Genomic DNA, 20,068 nt, shown 5'->3' with positions numbered 1-20,068 from the left:
GGAAGCTCCTTTCAGCTGTTAAGGACATCTGTTCCTCTCCTGCAGAGTGGGGAAAAAGGGAATCTGAATCTTGCCTGAGAGACTGAATTGTACTTTACAATAGGGAGCTGCTTTTGTGATGACACAGAGGCAGGTGTTTTGGTGCATTACAAATGAATTTAGCTTGGGAGCAAGCCCAGTGCTTCTACACCATCAGATATTTATCACAAAGCAGATTTCACACTTAGGTCTGGAAAGGGGTGAGCTTTTCTGAACCAACCAGTGGTGGATGAGATTCTGATGTGCTAAAAAAGAGCTTCAAAGAAAAGTAGCTGATATCCTTCAAAATTAAAAGAAAATTAACTGAGAACACAGGAGTAGAGAATTTGTATAACTTGCCAATGTAAGGCTACAAAGTTTTTTACTGACTTGTAACTGATCAAGTTCCAAAGACTGCTCATGCTTAAGCCAACTAAACATTTCCAATTCCTTCACTAAGACCAGAATCAGAAATACAGTTGTGAAAAACAGTCTGAAATGACAGATTACCCCAAGAAAACATTCCCATTTATGATATCATATTATATTAGACCAGTTGTGACATCAAAAAATGATACATTCAAAAATATAGGAAAAGAGATTTAAATAACTCTCTGAACATCAGAGTTGCAACATGCCTGACAAGGAACAAAGGTATTCTCCGCCAAGTGCTGCAGTGGCTATTTCATTAAGAAAGTTGTGTCCTGGCACATAGGATTTAAAGGCTTCAAAGTGTTTAACAAGATTATTTTTAATTTTTTTTAGAAGTTCACATTTTTCACAGTTTGTTAACAGCCTTTGCATTTGTAGCCCTTTTGCTCTTTGAACAGAAGATATTTGCTAAATCTGTAATTTTCAATGTATTTCACTAAGGCATAGCAAACTGTCAAAATTCCCAACAGTGTTGAACTCAAATTAGTTTCCAAAGTAGGGGCATGATCCTCACCAGACTGATTTGAAGATGGAATTAGTAAAGAAAAAGTCAATTTCATGTTATTTTCCTTCAGTTTATTCCCCATGACAATAAAAGTGTAAGATGGAGGCTAGAACTTGTCATGGGAGTGCCATTAGATTTGCATTTTAAACTTTTTAAACTAGCTCTTGTTTAAAATGAAATTATTATTTTTATTTATTTTTGCTCTTCATGATTACAGCTGCACAGCATTCCCTATGACCTAATCCATCAACCCTCAGATTATTAATCTATTTCTTCATTGTCATGCTATTATTTAGATGGAAAAATCATCAGCAGTTAGCTAAGCAGAACCAGATAACCAGAGCAATACCTTGCACTACAAGGAAAAATACTAAAACTAAACAGCTCTGCCAAGAAAGGCCTGGAGCCAAGGCTGCTCATTAAAGCCTAGAAACATCTGTCTGCTTATGAATGCCTAAGATCTCAGTGCAGCTTTTTTCTCTCTGCCTTTGACCTTCACTGGGATTCCCAGCAGAGGTCTGCACTTGAGTCTAGCTGTAACTATTTAACCAGTTCCCACAGAGGGAGGATTGCTCTCTTCCATGATAACCTTCACCTTCTTCCTCCTAACTCACCTTGCATTTCCCTGAGGAGATTGACTAATCAGAAAAATATAAGGTAAATGAAAAAAAAAAAAAAAAGCCCTATGGCATCTCAGGAGTCAACTTCCATAGCCTGATTGCTCTTCCCTTTCAGTATTTGTCATCTTTCACAAGTTAAAAATAACATATAACAGAGATAAGCAGAGACATCCTGAATATTCAGATTCAGATGAAAGCTGAAATTAGATTTATATCACAATTTCAGTGTTATCTCTACTGCAGTGGCATTTTGATGTGCTCAGTACTGCCATTTGCAACTTCATTGCATTCTTCTGGAGATAAAATACATAGCAAAACCTACCCACGCTCAGTGGATGTATCTCTGATGAGAGGGAAGAGAGAACCATTTATGGTTTTTTTGGTGATTCAGGCACTGCAATTTGTTTCAGTGTGGTGTGCAGCTGCAGGTACCGTTGTATTGTTGATAATTTATGTTTTTGTCTCTGTTGTGACAGCGCTTAGCCATTTCTGAGAAGTTTGGTGTTCCTCGGTGATAAACAGTGGCCCTGCTTATGGTAGAAAATAGTCCTGTTGTAGAATCTTTAAGCCTAGGTATGATTTTACTATCTAGAAAGATATAGGCCATACAGGGAAGAGTTGTCCTTCATACCTTTTGGAGAAGCTGGTTGCAGTCCTGGCTCAAGGAAGGTACCTGGCATAGGTTTCCCAGAGAAATTATGGATGTCCCATTCCTGGAATTGTTCATGGACTAGGTTGAGGTTTCAGTACTTGCACTAGTGGAAGGTGCCCCAGCTCAGCCCAGGAGGTTTGGAAATAGATGACCTTTAAAGGTCCCTTCCAACCAAACTATTCCATGATTATGTGATTTGATGTGGAAATCTGTGCCTGAAGTGAACGGACCCGTCAAGAGAGCGTGACCAGTTATTTGGTTGGTCACAGCAAAAGTCCATTTCTTGTCCTGCACCAACCTGGACTATCACTGGCCATTCTTTAGTGGAGACCTTATGAGCTTTCAGCCAATGTACATCTTTTGGGATCACTTTGGGCTAAATGTGCAGTGTTAGTACATATGGCTAATTTCCCAGCGGCCTGTTTCCACACCATTGTTCTGGAGAAGCTGGTGTTCCTTCCTTCCATAATAACAGTTAATAACTCTTCCCACCCACTCCTCATGCACTGTTGCATTCTGGTGCCTTTTTCTGAAATTGTTAATTTGCTAAATTTCTTGTGCTCATCGAACCCTCCTGCATTTAGAAAGACTAATTAATCAAAACCAATTTAACAATGCCTTTCTATTTAGCTGAAGACTATTCCAGTGGCATTAGCCTGGCCTACAGGCAAGAATACAGCAGAAAGTGTTTCAGATTCTGCCTTCCAACAGACCCTTGGGCACATCCTAGACTGAGCTGTCAAGCTGTGTGCACCAAGCATTGGTTCAGTTGACTCCTTCCTTCCCACAGCTGGAGGTACACCTCAAAACTCTTGCAAAACAGTCTTGGAGTCCCTCTGGCACAGTGTGACCCGAGGCACTGTGCACAGCTGGATGGCTGAGCCTTTCATCTGCTTTTCAGGAGTTACTGAAGCCCCAGGTGAGGGACCCAGGGAGAGGTCACAGATTGGTGCTGCAGCTGGGCTGGGGAGACTGAGAGTAGAGCTGTTTTAAAGAGGCCCTCGTGGCAAACTCCACATCTCCTTGTCATGTGTCTGCCTGTTTCATGATGCAGGAGAAGAGACTTCCATTGCTGATGAGCAGTCTCAATGCCATAGCTTCTTCCACAGAATTAAAGCAAGATTGTTTGTCTCTTACCTTTTTCTTTTGGTGGAATAATGAGGAAAAGCACATTTAACCTTTTAAGGTGCATAGATAAGATGGCAATTTGCATGTACAACCAGATTATGTCCTAGCTAAAATCACTCAGGCCAGGATGTAGCTGGAGGTGAAGCAGAGGTTGAGAGCTGCTATATGAAGGGCTGCATTTCTGCTTTTCTTTGTAGTGAGACTAATCAAGATCTGTGCTACCTTACTGTCACACTATTTATGCCTCCTGTTTTATTGTTTTTTTTTTTTTTTTTTTTTTTTAACAATGATTCTACGAACAAAGATTGCCTTGCTTGTGTGTTGGGTATCATGGCTCAAAGATCAGCTAGGAAGTGCATTGGTTTTATCAGCTACAGCACAGACACCACACATATTATATTTACAGGAATATAAAGTTAATCATATGCAGCTATTAGGAAAGCAGTCTCTGAATGCTGGATAGCTAGCATGAAAAACACACTTTATAAATTAATGCTTAACTTACCTACAAGCCTCCCAGGCTTTTCCCCCCTCAATATCCAGCAGTGCTACAGGCTGAATTTCTCCTGACTTGAATTTCTGGCTTGACCTTTCCTCCTCAATTTGTATAGTGCTGGTTTTACTCTTTAAGGAATCAGTATCAGCTTTAGCCCTGATCAGTCACAGTTTTACACTGAGAAGGGATCAGTATCTCAGTAGTGGATAAGCATATTTGTTCTAAATTTATGTGGCAGATGTAGGTAAAGAGTGTTAGCCAATTGCCTTATTAATTAAACTTTGCAGATTTTTCATATGATAATACTTTCCACAAATAATTTATTATGTTACATAGGTCTGGAATCACAATGTTGGTTCATTATTCTTCAGTGAATGCACTATTTCAGTGAGAGTGGGAACAGTAGGACCACACAGTTTGACCCACTGTTTTGGGTCCCTTATGGCAAGAAGGGTGTTGAAGTGTTGGAGCATGTCCAGAGAAAGGCAACAGACCTGGAGAAGTGTCTGGAGCACAAGTCTGATGACGAGGGGCTGAGGGACATGGGGAGGGCTCAGCCTGGAGAAGAGGAGGCTCAGGGTGGACCTTAAGGCTCTCCACAACTCCCTGACAGGAGGGGCAGCCAGGTGGGGGTCATTCTCCTCTCAGGTAACAAAAAATAGGAAAAGAGGAAATTGCCTCAAGCTGCTTCAGAGGATGTTTAGATTGGATATTATGGAAGACTTCTTCACTGAAAATATTGTTAAGAATTGGAACAGGCTGCACAGTGAAGTGGTGGAGTCATTGTTTTTGGAAGTGTCCAAAAATGTGCAAAAGTGGTGATTTAGTAATGGGCCTTATCAATGCCAGGGGAATGACTGGACCAGGTGGCCTTAGAAGCATTCTCTAGCTTTAATGCATCTGTGTTTCTATGTAGATCATGTGTGATGAATATTCTCTCACCCGACAGCTTAAAGACATAAAATGAACACCTGTTTCTGGCTGGGTCTTTTATATATACTCGTGGATGAAACTTTGCACACTGAAACAAGAGAGGATAAGTGAATATCGTGTGATGCAGGCAGTTGAATAAATAACCAGCAAAACACATAAATGAGTCACCTGGCTTTCTTAAATGGAAAGGATTTGATTCAACAGGACCTGTGTTTTGTATGGCACTGTGTGCATAAATTCAGAGGCAGACTGAGGTATGGTCTAGGGTTTTCAGGCCCATCTTCCATATCTTAGTTTTCTCATGTAGCTGCATAAAAATGTCCCAGTTGCAGTTAACCTCAGTGTTTGAGTGGATGAAGGGGATAAAAGCAGTTTCCTGCCATACAGTGCCACAGTGAGCTCTGATACTCACAAATGCCCAGTGAATGCAGCATTAGACCCCATGAAGTGGACGGGAGAAGAGCCAGGTAAGAACTTCACTGACTGAGGATGTATGGGCTATTAACCACCCTCCCTTTCCTCAGCTCTGCCTCTGCTGGGATTTCCTCAGACACCCCAGGCTCCTACATGGCTTCCAGCAGTTGCAAAAGTTTTCCAAGCCCCAGTTTTAGTGGGGGTTTTTTGCTCCCACTGTGTCCCGTGATGAGGGCCAAGTACTGTACAGTTACAGGGTGAGTGTGCCATCTGGCCCATAAAAGTTACCATCAGAGCTTTAAAAAAAACCAGAAAAACTCATTATTTGTAAATACATTCATCAAAACAGCTGTCTAGGACCCTGGATGTTTAGGAAAACAAACAAACCCAAACTACTGAAACGACTTCCAGAAGCATTATCTGGCCCCTTTAGAATAAATGTCATTCTTGTTTTCCACCAAGTTTTCTATCAGTCCTGTGGAGAGGAGAGCAAGCCAGCATGACTGTTGCTCCTTTCTGCCCATGGTGTATCCTAAAGGGGGCATGCTGCTGATGGTAGAAGTGTAGCAAAGCTTTTCTTGAAAGTGTTTTGACTAAGGCAATTTAAATACAGTGAGTTTTGTCATTGTTGTTGTTGTTTTAAGGCTACCTCTTGATTTACTGTGTTGCTTCCGATATCTGCCTGGACCAAGGAGAGAAGAAACAGGAGGGAAGATGGAGTGGGAGAGGAAGCAGGACTATTTATCACCTAACCTAACTTTTATTTCCTCTCTTAATGATTGTATGTTTATTGCACTGCCTGAAGCTCAGTACAAAGTCCTTTAGACCAGCGATGAATTAATCAAATTAAATTCTGTGACCCTTTTGCTTTTTGGGAGTGTCACAAGCCTTCCAGCACCCTGCCTAATTTCTGCTTCTTACTTTGCTCTCTGTCCAACAGTCAAGCAGTTCTTCCTTCACAACTTGGCGTCTCCCAGCTATTTATCTTCACTCTCTACGGCCAATGCCAGAGCGCCTTGTTTGAAGTTTTTATTCAGACCACGGCTAGTTTATGAAGTTGTGCAGATTCCACGTTGGGTGTGCAGCTGCTTCACGTCAGACACAATTGGCCTCTGCTGGGCTCTTGGCTTTAAAAGGCGATAAAGAACCACGGCCAGATTCTCATCTCGGCCCAGCATAAATCAAGTGTCTCCCCACTGAAATCAGGGAGGTTGACTTCAGGAGTGGAGTATCTACTGAGGCAAAACGACAGTGTGGGGCTGGAAAGTCCCATCCACAGCTTCAGTGGCACACCAGAGCAGGACACTAAGCATGCCAGCGTCCTTCTGTCTGTTCAACATGCCAGGTGCTGAAAATAGCCTTGGTTCAAATTTTATAAGATTTTCTTAGCTTAGAGCGAGTGGGTCTGTTAAGACTTTGATGGTGCCAGCCTGGCTACTTGTGTAAGTGGTAGTTTAAGAAGTTAGAGGGAAGCCTGTTTACTTTTGCTCTGGACTGTACACAATGCTATTTCTTGGCACTAATAGTGTAGATGCAAGGCAAGAGGTCTGTTTGGATGCATGGAGGAGGTAAAACAGAACCATGTTTGCACCTTTGCTACAAACCTGATGATCAGTGTGACTTAAAGTTGGGCATAGGGAAATCTGAACTTAAGGCATCTGTCAGTGAGAGGGATCCTGATGCACTCAGAGCAACCTGCATCCTGACCTACTCAGCTGCAAAACTGAGACTTAGGGCCTGACCTCTAGAACATGATCTAAGGCTGCTTCTCCATTCCCAATGCCTTCCAGGAGCTTTATATCCGTGTGTCACAGCAAGAGAAAATTTAAAAGAGCTCAGACTGCATGATTGCAATAATGATATTGAACTACAAAAGGAGAAGGAATGTCCTGTTTTAAGGGCTCAAGAAGAAGGAAGTCAGAATAATTCCCCTGTAGATAAAGGGCTGAGGGGAGGGATGGGAAAGAAAAGCCTTGACTGTCCATAGAGGAGTCTTTATACAACCTCAATGACTTGAAAAGACCCAAGGACTCATAATAAGAATTATTAGTGATTTGTAATTTAAAATATGAACCTGGGCATGTTTTAAGCCCATAGGCTTAAAAGCCCATAGCCTTTTGCAGCTGCACTGAGTCTGACTGAGCTCTCTTATAGCACAATGCAGCCTTCAGGAGGCTTCAGGACTATGTGCAATGCAGAGTTAACTGTCAAGCAAGGGCAGGACTGGATGGCTCCAAGGGATTTGCTAGTGAACTATCAAGCTGTGGGTCACTGGTTGAAATTTAATCTGTAAGAACAGTGACAGAAAATCAAATCAAAATGCTGACGTCAAAGTGATGCTGGAGCAGCGGCAAAAGTGTTGCTTGTTCCTTATGCAGCACACAGAGGCAGCTTAAATAAACTGGGAGAAAACTGTGAGGAGCTTGTTGGGATCTCAACTGCAAAATACGGCTCAGCCAATTTGAGTTACACCAAGTAACTCACTTGTCTTAGTGCAGTGGCTTGTGAATGACAACATATTATCTCCTCTGAGAATCTGATCCAAACTCAGCTTTACATAGAACAGAAATCACACTTGTGGAGACACCTGGGTAGAGTTTGCTCAGCAAAGAGTGTCACAGAATGTGAATCAGCAATGTACCACAAAGCTCAGTAGCTTGTGGTGCTGGTGATGGAGTTTTTATTGTGATTAGCTCCTACATTGAGGTCAGTAGTAATAACATTCCCATCCCCATCTTATGGGGAAACTTGGTGGTTTCACCATAGCTTTCTCAGGGCTGGGAAGGGCCCACAGTACTGCAGGCTATTAAACCAGCTCTTGTGGTTTTCATAGTTACCAGAGGGAAAGTTGAGGAGAGAAGGGACAGGGGCACCACATGCCCTGAGCACTGGTAGTGGTACTGGGTATGTGGGCCAGCTGTTGGCTCAGGAAGGCTTATTCTGGTGCTTTTTACCCCTCTGGTGTTGTCCTCTTCACTGATTTTTTGAGGGAATTCAGTGCTAAGCATCTGAGCTGAGGATACAGAATTTCTCCAGATGGCACAGACTTGCTATTACAGCTCCGTGTCTCTGGCCTTCCCCGCCTCCACTGTAGGCAGGAAAGGGAGCAATAGTCAGCATTGTTTTTTGTGCCAGCTATGATTAGTTGGCGTAAAGAGCATTTAAGTAAGTTGACACAGCCTTTGAGTTGCTCAATTTGCTAAAAAAAGGAAAGAAAAAAAAATCCCTGGATTACTACAGGGTGTCTTTTCTGCCTGAAGTCTCATCTGCACCAGTAAAAAATAGGGATGAGGTCAGTTGCAGAAAGTTTGTCATCCAGATATTTATTTAATTTTTATTAAAAAAAAATCTGGGAGGGCAACAAGTTTTAAAAAAATCGTTAAACTCCAAATTCATGCAGATTTCCTGTTTTGCTTCTTAACAAAACCTCAAAACCACTTTGAACAAGTTTCCCACCTCAGCTGAGGGTGGAGTTGTGTACGCCCTACACGTGGCCTCCAGAAGAGCACCCAGGGAGAGCAGCACACCTTCTCTGGCACGGTGGGGCTGGGTTTACTGCTCACAGGGCAGTCAATATGTATGCCTGTGCTTTGGCTGCCCACAGCAGCTTCTGACTCAGCCAGTTGCACTGGAAAACTTTAACTTTCCTATTTCCAGCAGAACAGACAAAACAGTGGAGATATGTCAGGCAAAAGCTGGAACAAGTTGATAAAGGGATGCCTCCCCAAGATACTAGGCAGATATCGGCTGCTGTCAGTGTACTGCTGTAATTTCATTGATTTGATCTGCTGAGACAACATCTCGGTAAATAAGAAGAGCAGGGAAATATATTGCGCTGAAATTAATGGTTTGCTGCCTGATCTCCTCTTAAATGAATTCATTGCAATCTGAAGCAATGAGTGTGTTTTGCAAACCCAGCATTCCTTGGCTCCCACACTGCACCCTGACATTACTTTAGGCGGTGAGGAAGATCTTATTTGTGATATAGTAGTGTAGCCTGGGAACTCTGGATGGAGTTATGGCATTTGGGTGTGTAATTCTAAGTAACAATAAGCAGTGCTTAACATTTCCTCCCACATGAGAAGCGCACCCATTAAAAGTTTAGCCAAGTCAGCTGTGCAAGTTCTTGCACAAAAAGACAAACTGCTAAAGAGCTAATAGGAGCCACTCTTATGTTAAAGAGTGGGTAGAGCATGCATTAACCCAAATTCTCCTTCTCTGCTGCTAATCAGTGAAGAGTCTTGCTGAGATCAAAGAAACCCCTAGCAGGTAAAAATGGTAATAAATCAGGCTCAAGCCCAGGTTCAGAACTCATGAGTCGTTTTCTCAGCTCTGTTCCTGAGAAGAAGTCAGTTAATGTGATTTAGACCATTTATGAGTCAACTTAAGTCCCAGTGAGAATGAACTAGAATTGTCTAAGTCCCAGGGAATGGCTCAGTCTATTTCATCTGAAGAGGATCCTACCTCCCAGAAAAACTGGGTGTTACATGTAAATCTGGGCAGTGTGTTTTAGACCTGTAAACATTAGAGAGGAACATAAAGACAAATGCATATGTTTTCATTTGTGTTCAGTGACAGACAGCCTGTGACAGTCCATCATGACTCGTAAGTAGGTAAGAGGCTGCTAGTATTTCCCAAGCTGTGGAAAAGGGCCCACCTCATTAAGCTACAGTTTGACCAAACCCACCACTTTCAGGTGATATTGAGCTAGCACAAAACACTTCAGCAAGAGAAATTTGGAGCATGTTCATGTTCTTTATGTGGTCCAAAGCAGAAAGACAGTCTGTGTCTCTGAACTGCCTGATGCGCAGGCTGGTTTGTGCTCACACAGCTAAGAGCTGCTAGCAGCTGGAGCTGGCAGATAATGCACACTGCACAGCACCTGATCCTGCTCTCCACTGGACAACACCTCCCTGTAGACCTGGTGCAAAATTCTAAGTATTTCTGGGTTTGTAGGTTTGGGGGTTTGTGTTTTGTTGTTTGTTTGTCTCCTAGTAGAGATGCCAAAAAGGGTTTTTTTTCTGCAGCCATGTGCTTCCTGTGTGCTCTGGGGAGTGACAGGAGGATTATTGGGGTTTGAGGCTTCAGGCTAGCACTGCAGTATTGCACCAGGTAAAGAGACAAAGCTGTGTGCTGCTTGTCCAGGCTGTGCCTGGAACAGAACCTGCAGCACACAGGTCAGCTTTGCCATGCCCAGCTTTCTGATCAGATGGGAAAAATGGATCCCTAATGGCCAGCTAATAACTGCAGAGCGTGGAGGACCTGGGTACCAGGATACAGGAGACATGCCAGACATGTCAGTCTGGCAGTGTGGAAGCACCCAGGCATTCCTAAGTGGCAGCTAAGTCTGAGTCACCAGGGAAGGCCTGTTCCCCTGCTAACTCAATTCATACCATTTATCTGATAGAGCTCTGCAATAGAAGCTTCACAAGCAAAAGACCTCCCTATTTACTGGGTTGATCTCTCTAGTTTCTGCATCCTGAACTGCTGGCTGTTGAGTGGTTGACCTTAGAGCCTCCACTCCAGCCTTACCTTCTCCTGCAATAGCTGGGGCAATGGGAAGTGCTGGAGCCAGACCCCCTGGTTCTGGATAGCCTAGATCTCTACATTTCTATTTTCAGGATAAGTGCTCAAATCATTACTATCTTGTGCTTCCTCCCACTTATCCCACAACCCAGGTGCTTGCCCTTCAGAGGGGAATTTATATTTTGATTCCCACATAAGCAGGTTTGCACACTGTTGAGCCTTGAATAAAGCAATTACCCAGCCACACTTGTGAGAATAATACTTCCTAGTGCTTATGCCTGGAGTGGCTGCATGTAACAACATTAAAGCACCCCATGAAGGGCCTACAGCTCTCTGTTCTGTTGATGGAGAAACGTGTGAACATCACTTGGGTCCTACTTCAGAGGCATCTGTCACTACCTTGCCTGCATGGTTTGCATAGGCACCTGCCCTAAGAGATTTGAATCATTCTGCTGGAGCCAAGCAGCTATTTTATTTTAGATGTTGCAATGAATAAATTGAGTGCCTAAAGCAGACAGTCTCAATGTGGCCTCCAGGGTCTCCACGTTCACTGGCTGACAGAATGAGATAACAGTCTTTGCCCAACTCATAGAGCTGTGGCAAGGTTTTAATTAATTAATACTGGTAAGGCTTTGAAACATAGGGAATGAAATGGGGTTTACAAACCAAGTGTACTATTATGACTTGGTGGCACTTTCTACTTCACTTTCACACCCTACCTGAACAGAGCACAGGGCAGCTGCATCCTCTGATTCATCATGAATCTTTAAGCAGGATACTTAAATTGTGGATGGTATTGATGTATTCACACTAGTTAAAATACTACAGGAAAGAGGGATTAATTCTCACTCCAAGAATGCTGTCCAAAGTGCTGGCAGCTCTCCCCTTTTTATTAACTCTCAGTATTAAACCATTCTCTAGTGGAGTCCTCAGTCAGCTCGTACTCAGTGTTTAAGCAAGATGTGCCAGAACGTTCCTGGAGATGTGAGACTCCTACTAGGATTTGCAGAGGACCTAATTACTCCCCAGTGACAGTGTTGGCTAGCACAGGTTCTCATTCTCAGCACTGTAGTCCCCCAGGTAGCTTTTGGTCTTCCATTTCTCTGGCATGACTGATGTTAATTATAGCCATGCAGTTGCAACGGTGGGCAAGACACCCAGGAGAAGCTGATATCCCTGAAGTCCTCCTTGTGCTTAACATCAGATTAGCACACAAAACTCCTCGGGCTAAGTCCCTTGCCAGGTCACACCGTTTCATCAAATTACAAAGTAGCTCATTAGGTTCCCAGTCATATTCCACCTATATGTAAATTCTTTGATGAAAAAATATTATAAACTTACTCACCAAGCACTTTGCCTCCACTGCTATGTGAAACACAGGTAGAGGCTACAGGGTAAAGACAGGATGGTGAGCATCTGCAACTGAACTGTGTAACTGCAGGTGATGCCACTAAACATACAGGGGATGCTGTCATTCCACTGTCATCAGGAAGAATTGGTCTCAAGAGGAGGTGGCTGAAGGGCCATCCAGATGGCTGGAGTGATCCTACCAGTAGATCTCCTGCACCAAGGACAACTCTTTTCTTGTGTGTAACATGGTTTTGCCAGATTTTTTGCTCCTCACAGTGTGCAAGAGGAATCCCAGGATTGCTGGCTGTCACTGGTGTGTTTGTCCAGGCAGTGTTCTGTCCATTAAACCGGAACCAATAAAGGACCCTTTTGTATTGACCCTTCACACAGAAGGATACTCATTTTTCCAACATCTTTTTGTAACTAGAAAACAACATACTTTCTCAGAGAAGCTGTGGCTGCTCTTGGATCCCTGGAAGTGTCTAAGGCCAGGTTGGATGGAGCTTGGAGCAACGTGGGATAGTGGAAGGTGTCCCTGACCATGGCAGGGGGTGACACTGGATGGTCTTTAAGGTCCCTTCTAACCAAAGTCACCCTATGATTCTGTGATTATCATCCTTTTGTCTTATGACATTCTCAAAGTAGAATTTACATTTGCCCCCAGGGGCAGTGCCTAATTCAGGGAATAGGAAATGTCCTGAAAAAACCAAGTAAAATTTTAAACTCTCTGGCAGACTCAGGTAAAATGACCTCTTTTAGTCGAGTTCAGACAGGAGTGAATGTTACAAGAGTGCGTCTCCCAAATAAGCATTTACAAGCCAGTGGAGTTTGTGCTCTTGTTACATATGCTATTAAATATTCTGCCTAATTTGTAGGTAGGTGCTTTTCAGCAGTAAATCTCAGACTAGTTTTACAAGAGAGGTCGGTATCTTTCTCCTCATTTCACAGGTGGATAAACCAAGGTGCAGGGAGGTCTAATGCCAGAAGTTTGGTGTCAGCGTGAGAAACAGCTAATTGCAACAGACTTAAATGCATCATTGTCCATGAGTGTCATCATTCTTATTTATAATAATTCTAAATGCACCTTCAACCAAATAGCTATGTAGGCCTATCAAAAACAGGAATAGAGCAGTACTGACCTCTTCCCTGCAGATAAGGATGTGCTTTCCAGTGATTTTTTTTCCCCACAGAAATGATAAATGACTTAAAGGAGAGCAGGTGCCATTTCTCTACCTGGGTGATTATACCCAGAGGCAATAGAAGTAATTTTTAGGAAATGGTTCTCCTCCTATTTACATCAAGCTAGTAGCAATACTTATTTTAACTCAATTGCCAAGAGACTTTATTTTTAGATCTCATCCACATCATATCATTCTGAAATTCTTGCTTTGCTCATAAAAAGTGAAGACATTTCAATGGAAACATGAAATTCGCTGGAAGAATTATTGCTGCCTCACAAATACATATTGATAGCCTAAGACAGTGATCCTTTCTTTCCCATAATGCTTAAAAAAATTCTTCAAATCCATAAAGCATCCCTAATATTTTACTTTAAAAGACAAAATCACGAGCTGGGTTGCCTTTCAGTAGGAAGTTTATAGGATTTCTAGCTCTTAAGGGGCTCCTTTGGGAGTCTTGTTTCATCCAAATGATATTGTTCTCTTGATGGCTATCACATTCCTATAGGAAAATTTGTCAGTGGGGCATAATATTGGTTTAAAAGATCCCAGACAACAATACAAAATTGAATGGGAAAAAAAAAAAAGAAGAAAAGAAATGAAGGCAGAAGATGCAGTTGGTGAAATTCACACAAATAAGAAGAATCCAGTTGCTATGAAGACTGGTCAGCCACCTGCATTTCTATAAGCATACGTCATCTTGGTGTGCTACACTTTGCTGTTTTATTTAATTCCCATCTTTCAGATGATCCTAATAATTGCTGTACTGCATTTACCTCATCTGGTATCCCACCCAAAGAATATGGAAGAGAAGACATGTAAAAAGAGCAAATGGCATGATGTGTCCATGGAAGGCATCTTTTCCTCCTTCCACTGAATAACAGATTGTTTTTTGTCCTTGTGAATCACTTTTTATATCTGTTTTGTTTCTCTCCCAGCATAATAATTAATACTCTTGCTACCTACACTTTGGAAGCTCATGGAGCATTTTCTGTCTTCATAATACTTTTGCAAAATATTTCCCCAGGAAACAGAAGTTGAAATGTTACCATTTTTTAGGAACAAAAAAACATTAAAGAAGTGAGTCCTCATGGAAACCAGCTTGAGAGTTATAGCAATGATTCATGAAGGATGAGGCTTAACAGAGAAAAACCGTGAGCAGGGCTGAGATTTTCATAAGGATGCATCTTCATTTATACTGAGTTAAACCTTGAGAAAATTACCTTTATATTTCCTGAATGTCTTCAGAGCTTGGTATTGCCAAAGGAGATGAAATTTACAAACAATATTTATTTATTTATTTATCAATGGGCAGCCACATCTCAGGAAGAGAATGAAAATTGTGTAGTAGTGTTCTTAAATCCCACACACATTTTAGGGTTAGGAAGACTATGCTTGCACTAGGACAGATATCTGGAATTGCTGTATTGGGTTTTGTTTTTTTTTTTTTTTTTTTTTTGCTTCCCTAATTTATGTTGTTCTAACTAAGTTTATATATATATTTATACTGAAGAAATAGATTTTCCGGACTGACTGCCAAGAAACCCAGAAGAATAATCTAACAATGTGCAGCTCATGACTGCCTTTTTTCTCATCAAGAAGTGATATTTTTCAGGCTAAGGAATGACATCCCTTGGGATTTCATATGCTGCTTTTTTGTTTTGTTTTTTGTCTTTTTGGCAGAGCTATTTTATTGCACAATGATAATATATTTATTGGGACTTTTAATCTGCAGCCTTAGAACAGGCCTTTGGTGGCTAGGGGAAGTCATGACCTTGAAAAGGATTTCTCTCTGAGAAACAATATCTCATTTTTAACCATAACATCTGAGCAAAATTTGGATGATATCTTGAGACTCTATCATGAAGAGATTTATGGATCACCTAGAAAAGACCAGCACTAAGGTGGTTTTGGTAGTTTAGGAATCTGGAAGAAATCTTGTTGGACAAGCTTGTGATGGCAATAGCGTCATAAATCTTAATGTTAAATTTCATCAGTTAATATTGTGAAGACCAGGACACCCTTCCCTTAGCCATGCTGCGAGGTTTGAACACATGAATGAACAACACACCACTGACACCACTTGATTTTCAATTGTCTGCTGGTTTTGTCAGTGGAACCACACTCCTTACTTCCAGTGTCCATTTATTCTCCACCTTTTCCTCTGAACTAGGAAACTGTTTGGTTTAAAAGGAGAAGAAACCAGGACATGTCTACATGTTGCAGTCCCATTCTTCATGAGAATTTTTCGGTGTCACAAAAAAAGCAGTGTGTATCCACAGAGCTTTACACAACCTAATTAATGACCAGTTGACACTGTGCCTCTAATTGTCCACAACTGGAAGCAAAAATGCCGCCTGTGAGCCAAAGCTGATTAATGCTCTTCGTTGATGAATTTAATTTTTTTTTTTTTTTTAAGGAGCTGAGGGAGAGCCACAAAAGCCTTGAACTTTCACAAGGACTGCCTCTGCTTTAGGGGAATTTTGATCTCGCCTGCTGTTTTGTTTGTTTAAAAAAATGGTGATGTGTAATCTTCAGGAACGTACCTCATCATCCAACCCACAAACTGTTGGCAAAATAATAAACCTACACAGAATGTACTGTTAGATCCTTTTTTTTTTTTAACTTCTTCCTTTCAGAGGTATAAATCGCAGCTTTTTGCTTTTGCAAATTAAAGTATAGGCTTTGCACTGGGTAGTTGGCACTGGTTTTTTTCTGACCAAATGTTACGTGCTGGCTCCAAAGAAACTGTGGACATTGAGTTGGCTGTAGTTTGTCTTTGAACTCGTTTGCAAGAATTCAGTCTTCAGAGGCCTCCAAAAAAAATACATAGTTTATTTATCGAATTGCTGTTTAACTCTTTTGTGTGCTGAATTACAGGTGGTAATTTGACTTCAGTTTTCAATTTCTTCAATTTGTCTGGCTGAGTTTCATGCACTGTTTACCTCTTCTAGTTTACATAAATAGCATAATCCTGCCATTTAGGTCCAAAAAGTCTGTACCTTTCTGATTATCTTACACAATCTGGAAAATATCCTGAAAATCAAAGAGTGCTTTCGCTAGGTGGTTGCAAAACTAAGTTTCAAATAACTCAACTATTATTTACTAAATATACATTATATTTCCAGAAGTCACTCACCTATGCATTTGCCTTTATGTCTCTTTAATGTAGTAGAGAAACGGGACTATTGCTACATCTTTTGCTGTTAAGTTGTCCACTATGTTTTCCTAAATAATTTCGAACAGAATACTAAATTCTAAATAGTATGGAGTAAGAGTGCACCCATGGTCTCTCTCCTTGGATCAGTTTCTGGTTTTGTCTGTCAAATACAGTTTGAAGTTTTAATCAGCTGGATGTTCAGCAAGAAATAAGTGATAGTTATTGATGTGTAAAACATTGCAGGTCTTGTGTTAATCTTGGACTTTTCCCTATAGCATCCTTGAACTGCTTTCTTCTGCAGGGCTTCCCTTCCATTGATGAAATGCCATCTTTGGTACTCTTAACCAAGGGCTATATAAATGTTTGGAACCCAGAACAGATGTTTTTGGGCAGCTTTCATTCAGTTTGCCAAGTTCAGGCATAAAACAAGATCCTGACCACTTGTGGTTACTGTAGATGGGATGATTTTTTCAAAGGAAGAGTAAGCGTGCTGGGCTCAATGACTTCCTGTCTTCTGGCATCCTACCACATGTCTTCTTTACTATACCATAATGTTTCCCAAGTTTGCTTTTGTTTCATTCTCATAATTGGCTTTGTATATCCACTGACTGATCTGATTTTCCTATCAAGACAAGGCTGTTCACTCCAGATTTTCGCTAGTGTAACTGAGAGGAAAATTTGGTCCGTATGCTCTGTAATAAGATATATCATCACTGTCAATATTTTTCTTCTTCCCATCACTCCCCTGCCATATGGCAACTTCACAGGAAAGAAGTGAACTGCATATGTTCTAAGTAGAACTTCTTCATTCCCTGCAAAGTAGAGGTTGGTTTTAATATCATTCAGATTAAAAAATGGAGGAAGCCCTTTATCCTTTAGCATGGGGTTTTCACTAAATTCTTGCCACCCAAAAGCCAGGCAACCTGTGGAAACTTGTGATCTGAGCTCCTCCTACAGTCACTGGAGGGAGGAAGCAACTTTGATAGGGTCACTCACCACATCATACGAGTTGGAGGAAAATTTTATTTTCATGAGCACAAGTGCAAATCTCCAATACCCACTGGTCTTACTGGTGTTGAAATGATGATTTGAGTTGCAGACCCACAGATCTACCCATCTGTGCTGGTGACTGGAAAGGGGACAGGAAGTGATTGTCCTGAGCTGATGTTAGCCTGTCTCAGGTGTGTTTTGGCTTGTGGCTGGCAACTTTCTCCAAATCACACCTGAGCATGACTCAGTGGGCAGTGAGAGCCAGGGATGGTTCTCAGTCAGCAAGACACAGATGAGGTGATAATGCTTCCTAGTGAAACAAGCCATTCTATTTGTTTTCAGGGGCAGTGTGTGATGGCCCATTTCATTTATTGATGTAGATGTAGCCTAAGAGGTGTAGGCAGTGGAAAAAAACCCACCCAAAACAAAACAAAACAAAAAGCATACAGGAAAATGAAAGATGAACCTGAAAGTTTCTTATAGTCTGTAACTGGGGCTTGTATGCAAGTAGCAGTCCAAGAGAAAGGATCCACTGTTAGCAAGTCTTTTCTTATTTTAAAATTTCAAAATCTCTTCTTGGTAGTGTTGCTAGAAAGTGACCAACAGTGACTATGGAAAATAGTATTTGTAAAGAAAGATTTCCAGGACCCACTATATCTAAATGAGCTTCTAAAAACAGTCACTTCCTGGATCCCACCTTGAAACTGTCACTTGGAAACTGATGTCCAGAGGATCTGCACCCAGGGAAACACCCTGTGTCACACAAGTGTTTCTGAAAATTTCCTCAGATCTGCTTGCTGGATTTTAAGCCTTGGGACAACTCTGCCTTAAACACTCACTGTTCACCACAGAGAATCCAGATGGAGCAACAAGAAGTGCAAAAAGTTTCAGCCACTTTCAACCACTGCTCTGATACCCAGGGACCATGAGATAAATTCAGATTAATAACCCTAAGTTTCTTCCAGGGAGTGTGTGGGCGTTGCAGACATTTAACTGCCAGGCTATTCATTTTTCTGCACTAATAGTTTCCATGCTAGCAGACTGACCGATCTCCCTGATGTGTCGCATCAGTTTTCTTATTAAACATGAAAATAATGAATGTTAGGAATGAGCCTTGAAAGCTCCTCATCTCCCAGATTGGGTCTTGGTGCCAAGTGTCTGGCTGGCATCGTCTACAGGGTTCTGCAAACAACATCTGCATGAGCGTGAGGGTTGTGTGACTGATAAAGTTAGTGTAAGTGTCTGCCATGATCTGCTGAGCAGGGCTGCTCTGCCAGGGGGAGGCTTTGCAGCCTGTGGGATACACAGCCAGGCTGTGCCTTTCCCAGGAGATATAAGGGTGCCATCATTCACAGGAGTGACCCTGGGAAGGTTTCCCTCTCCTCTCCAGGATTTCTTTGGCCCACAATGTGGTCAATGACATATCTCTGCTGAAATGATCACTGCTGTGATGAACAGAAAAATGACTGATTTGGAGGCACTGACCCACCCCATAGCTGTCTTGTGGGATGACCTGGAGAGGGACAATGTACTGGAGTCGGGGGATTTTGGAGGATGCATAGGAGGCCCCAACTCCTGACAGACAGCACATCTTGCTGCTCATCTGCTCATCTTCTGAGAAGCCCAGTAACACCTCTGCTAATGAAAGAAAGGTGCAAAGTGCTCCTGCTGCAGCCCATGAATGTAATGTGATGCTGTACAGGAAGGCAGTGCAGGCAGTAAACTGGTACCCTGTGACTCAAGTGCCATTAGTTCTCTGGAGCATCATGTCACTGCCTAGGAGGAGAAAACACTTGAATGTTAGAGCTGTAAAGAGAATTACACTTTGCTTCCTCCCCCCGGCAACAAGTATATGCTATCAACCATTTTAGCAGAGGCCAGACCCACTTTCCTGTCCTTCACCCCAGTTTACTGCAGTCAGTATAAAATAATTATTTTAAAGCAGTGCAAGACAGTTTATTTTTGTGAAAAGACTGGGTTTTTTTGTTTCTAATGCCAACACTTGCTTTACTTCATTTTTTAAATTACTGTCAAAACCAGTGCAAAATCAGTCACTAGGCTGCTTCTAGACAGGTACTAGGACGATCCTTGTTTGATGTTTATGTTAACCTTGGGCTAAAGATCGGTTCTTTTCCAATATCTGAAACTTTCCAAAGAAAACAGTCAGCAATGTTCAAATAACTAAACCATGTACCCAAAAATGACAGAAATATCATATGATGGGTCAAACTTTAGTTGGGTTAAGTCAGGCATTTAGAGTAATCCTTCTATACCCCTATTAAATATCATGTAGGTAAGTTGTGACAGCTCACTCAGTGCCAGGAAAAGCTTGCATTATACTCAAGGATGAATTCAGGACCTCAGGAAGCTACCAAGTCAAATGAAAAACAGAGACAACAGGTAATGGCTTAGCAGCTCAAGCCATATGCCACAGATCAGTCTAGCCATAATTTCAAATGCCAGAAGGATCATTACCAAGCTAATGCAGATCTATTGAGTGCTTGGCCATTTACTACAGGCAGAACTAGTCTTCTGAGTTAAATCCTGAGAAATTAGATCCTTTGGGGGTTTATAGGCTATTAAAAATCACAGGATATTTTCATAAGGGGCGGAGTTTATCAATCTTATGCCTTAACCAAATTAGCCCTTTCCTCCCAAAAATACTC

General features: G+C 41.8%; 1 protein-coding gene across 12 annotated transcripts in view; it reads left to right on the top strand.

The window, feature by feature from the left end:
• The window catches only part of SETBP1 (SET binding protein 1), a 265,947-nt gene that overhangs the window by 191,199 nt on the left and 54,680 nt on the right, over window positions 1-20,068 (top strand). The window contains exon 6 of one of the 12 annotated variants that reach the window (XM_068175953.1): window positions 15,672-16,287. The exons of the other annotated variants lie outside the window; for them this stretch is intronic. Within the exon in view, the coding sequence (XP_068032054.1) occupies window positions 15,672-15,700 (29 nt within the window). The 3' untranslated portion in view covers window positions 15,701-16,287. Of the gene's footprint in view, window positions 1-15,671; window positions 16,288-20,068 lie in introns of those variants that run through there. 12 annotated transcript variants of the gene reach the window in all.

Source organism: Anomalospiza imberbis, chromosome Z, assembly GCF_031753505.1.
Source record: "Anomalospiza imberbis isolate Cuckoo-Finch-1a 21T00152 chromosome Z, ASM3175350v1, whole genome shotgun sequence".
In the NCBI taxonomy this organism is placed as follows: Eukaryota; Metazoa; Chordata; class Aves; order Passeriformes; family Viduidae; genus Anomalospiza; species Anomalospiza imberbis.
This window is presented reverse-complemented; position numbering and strand designations above follow the sequence as displayed.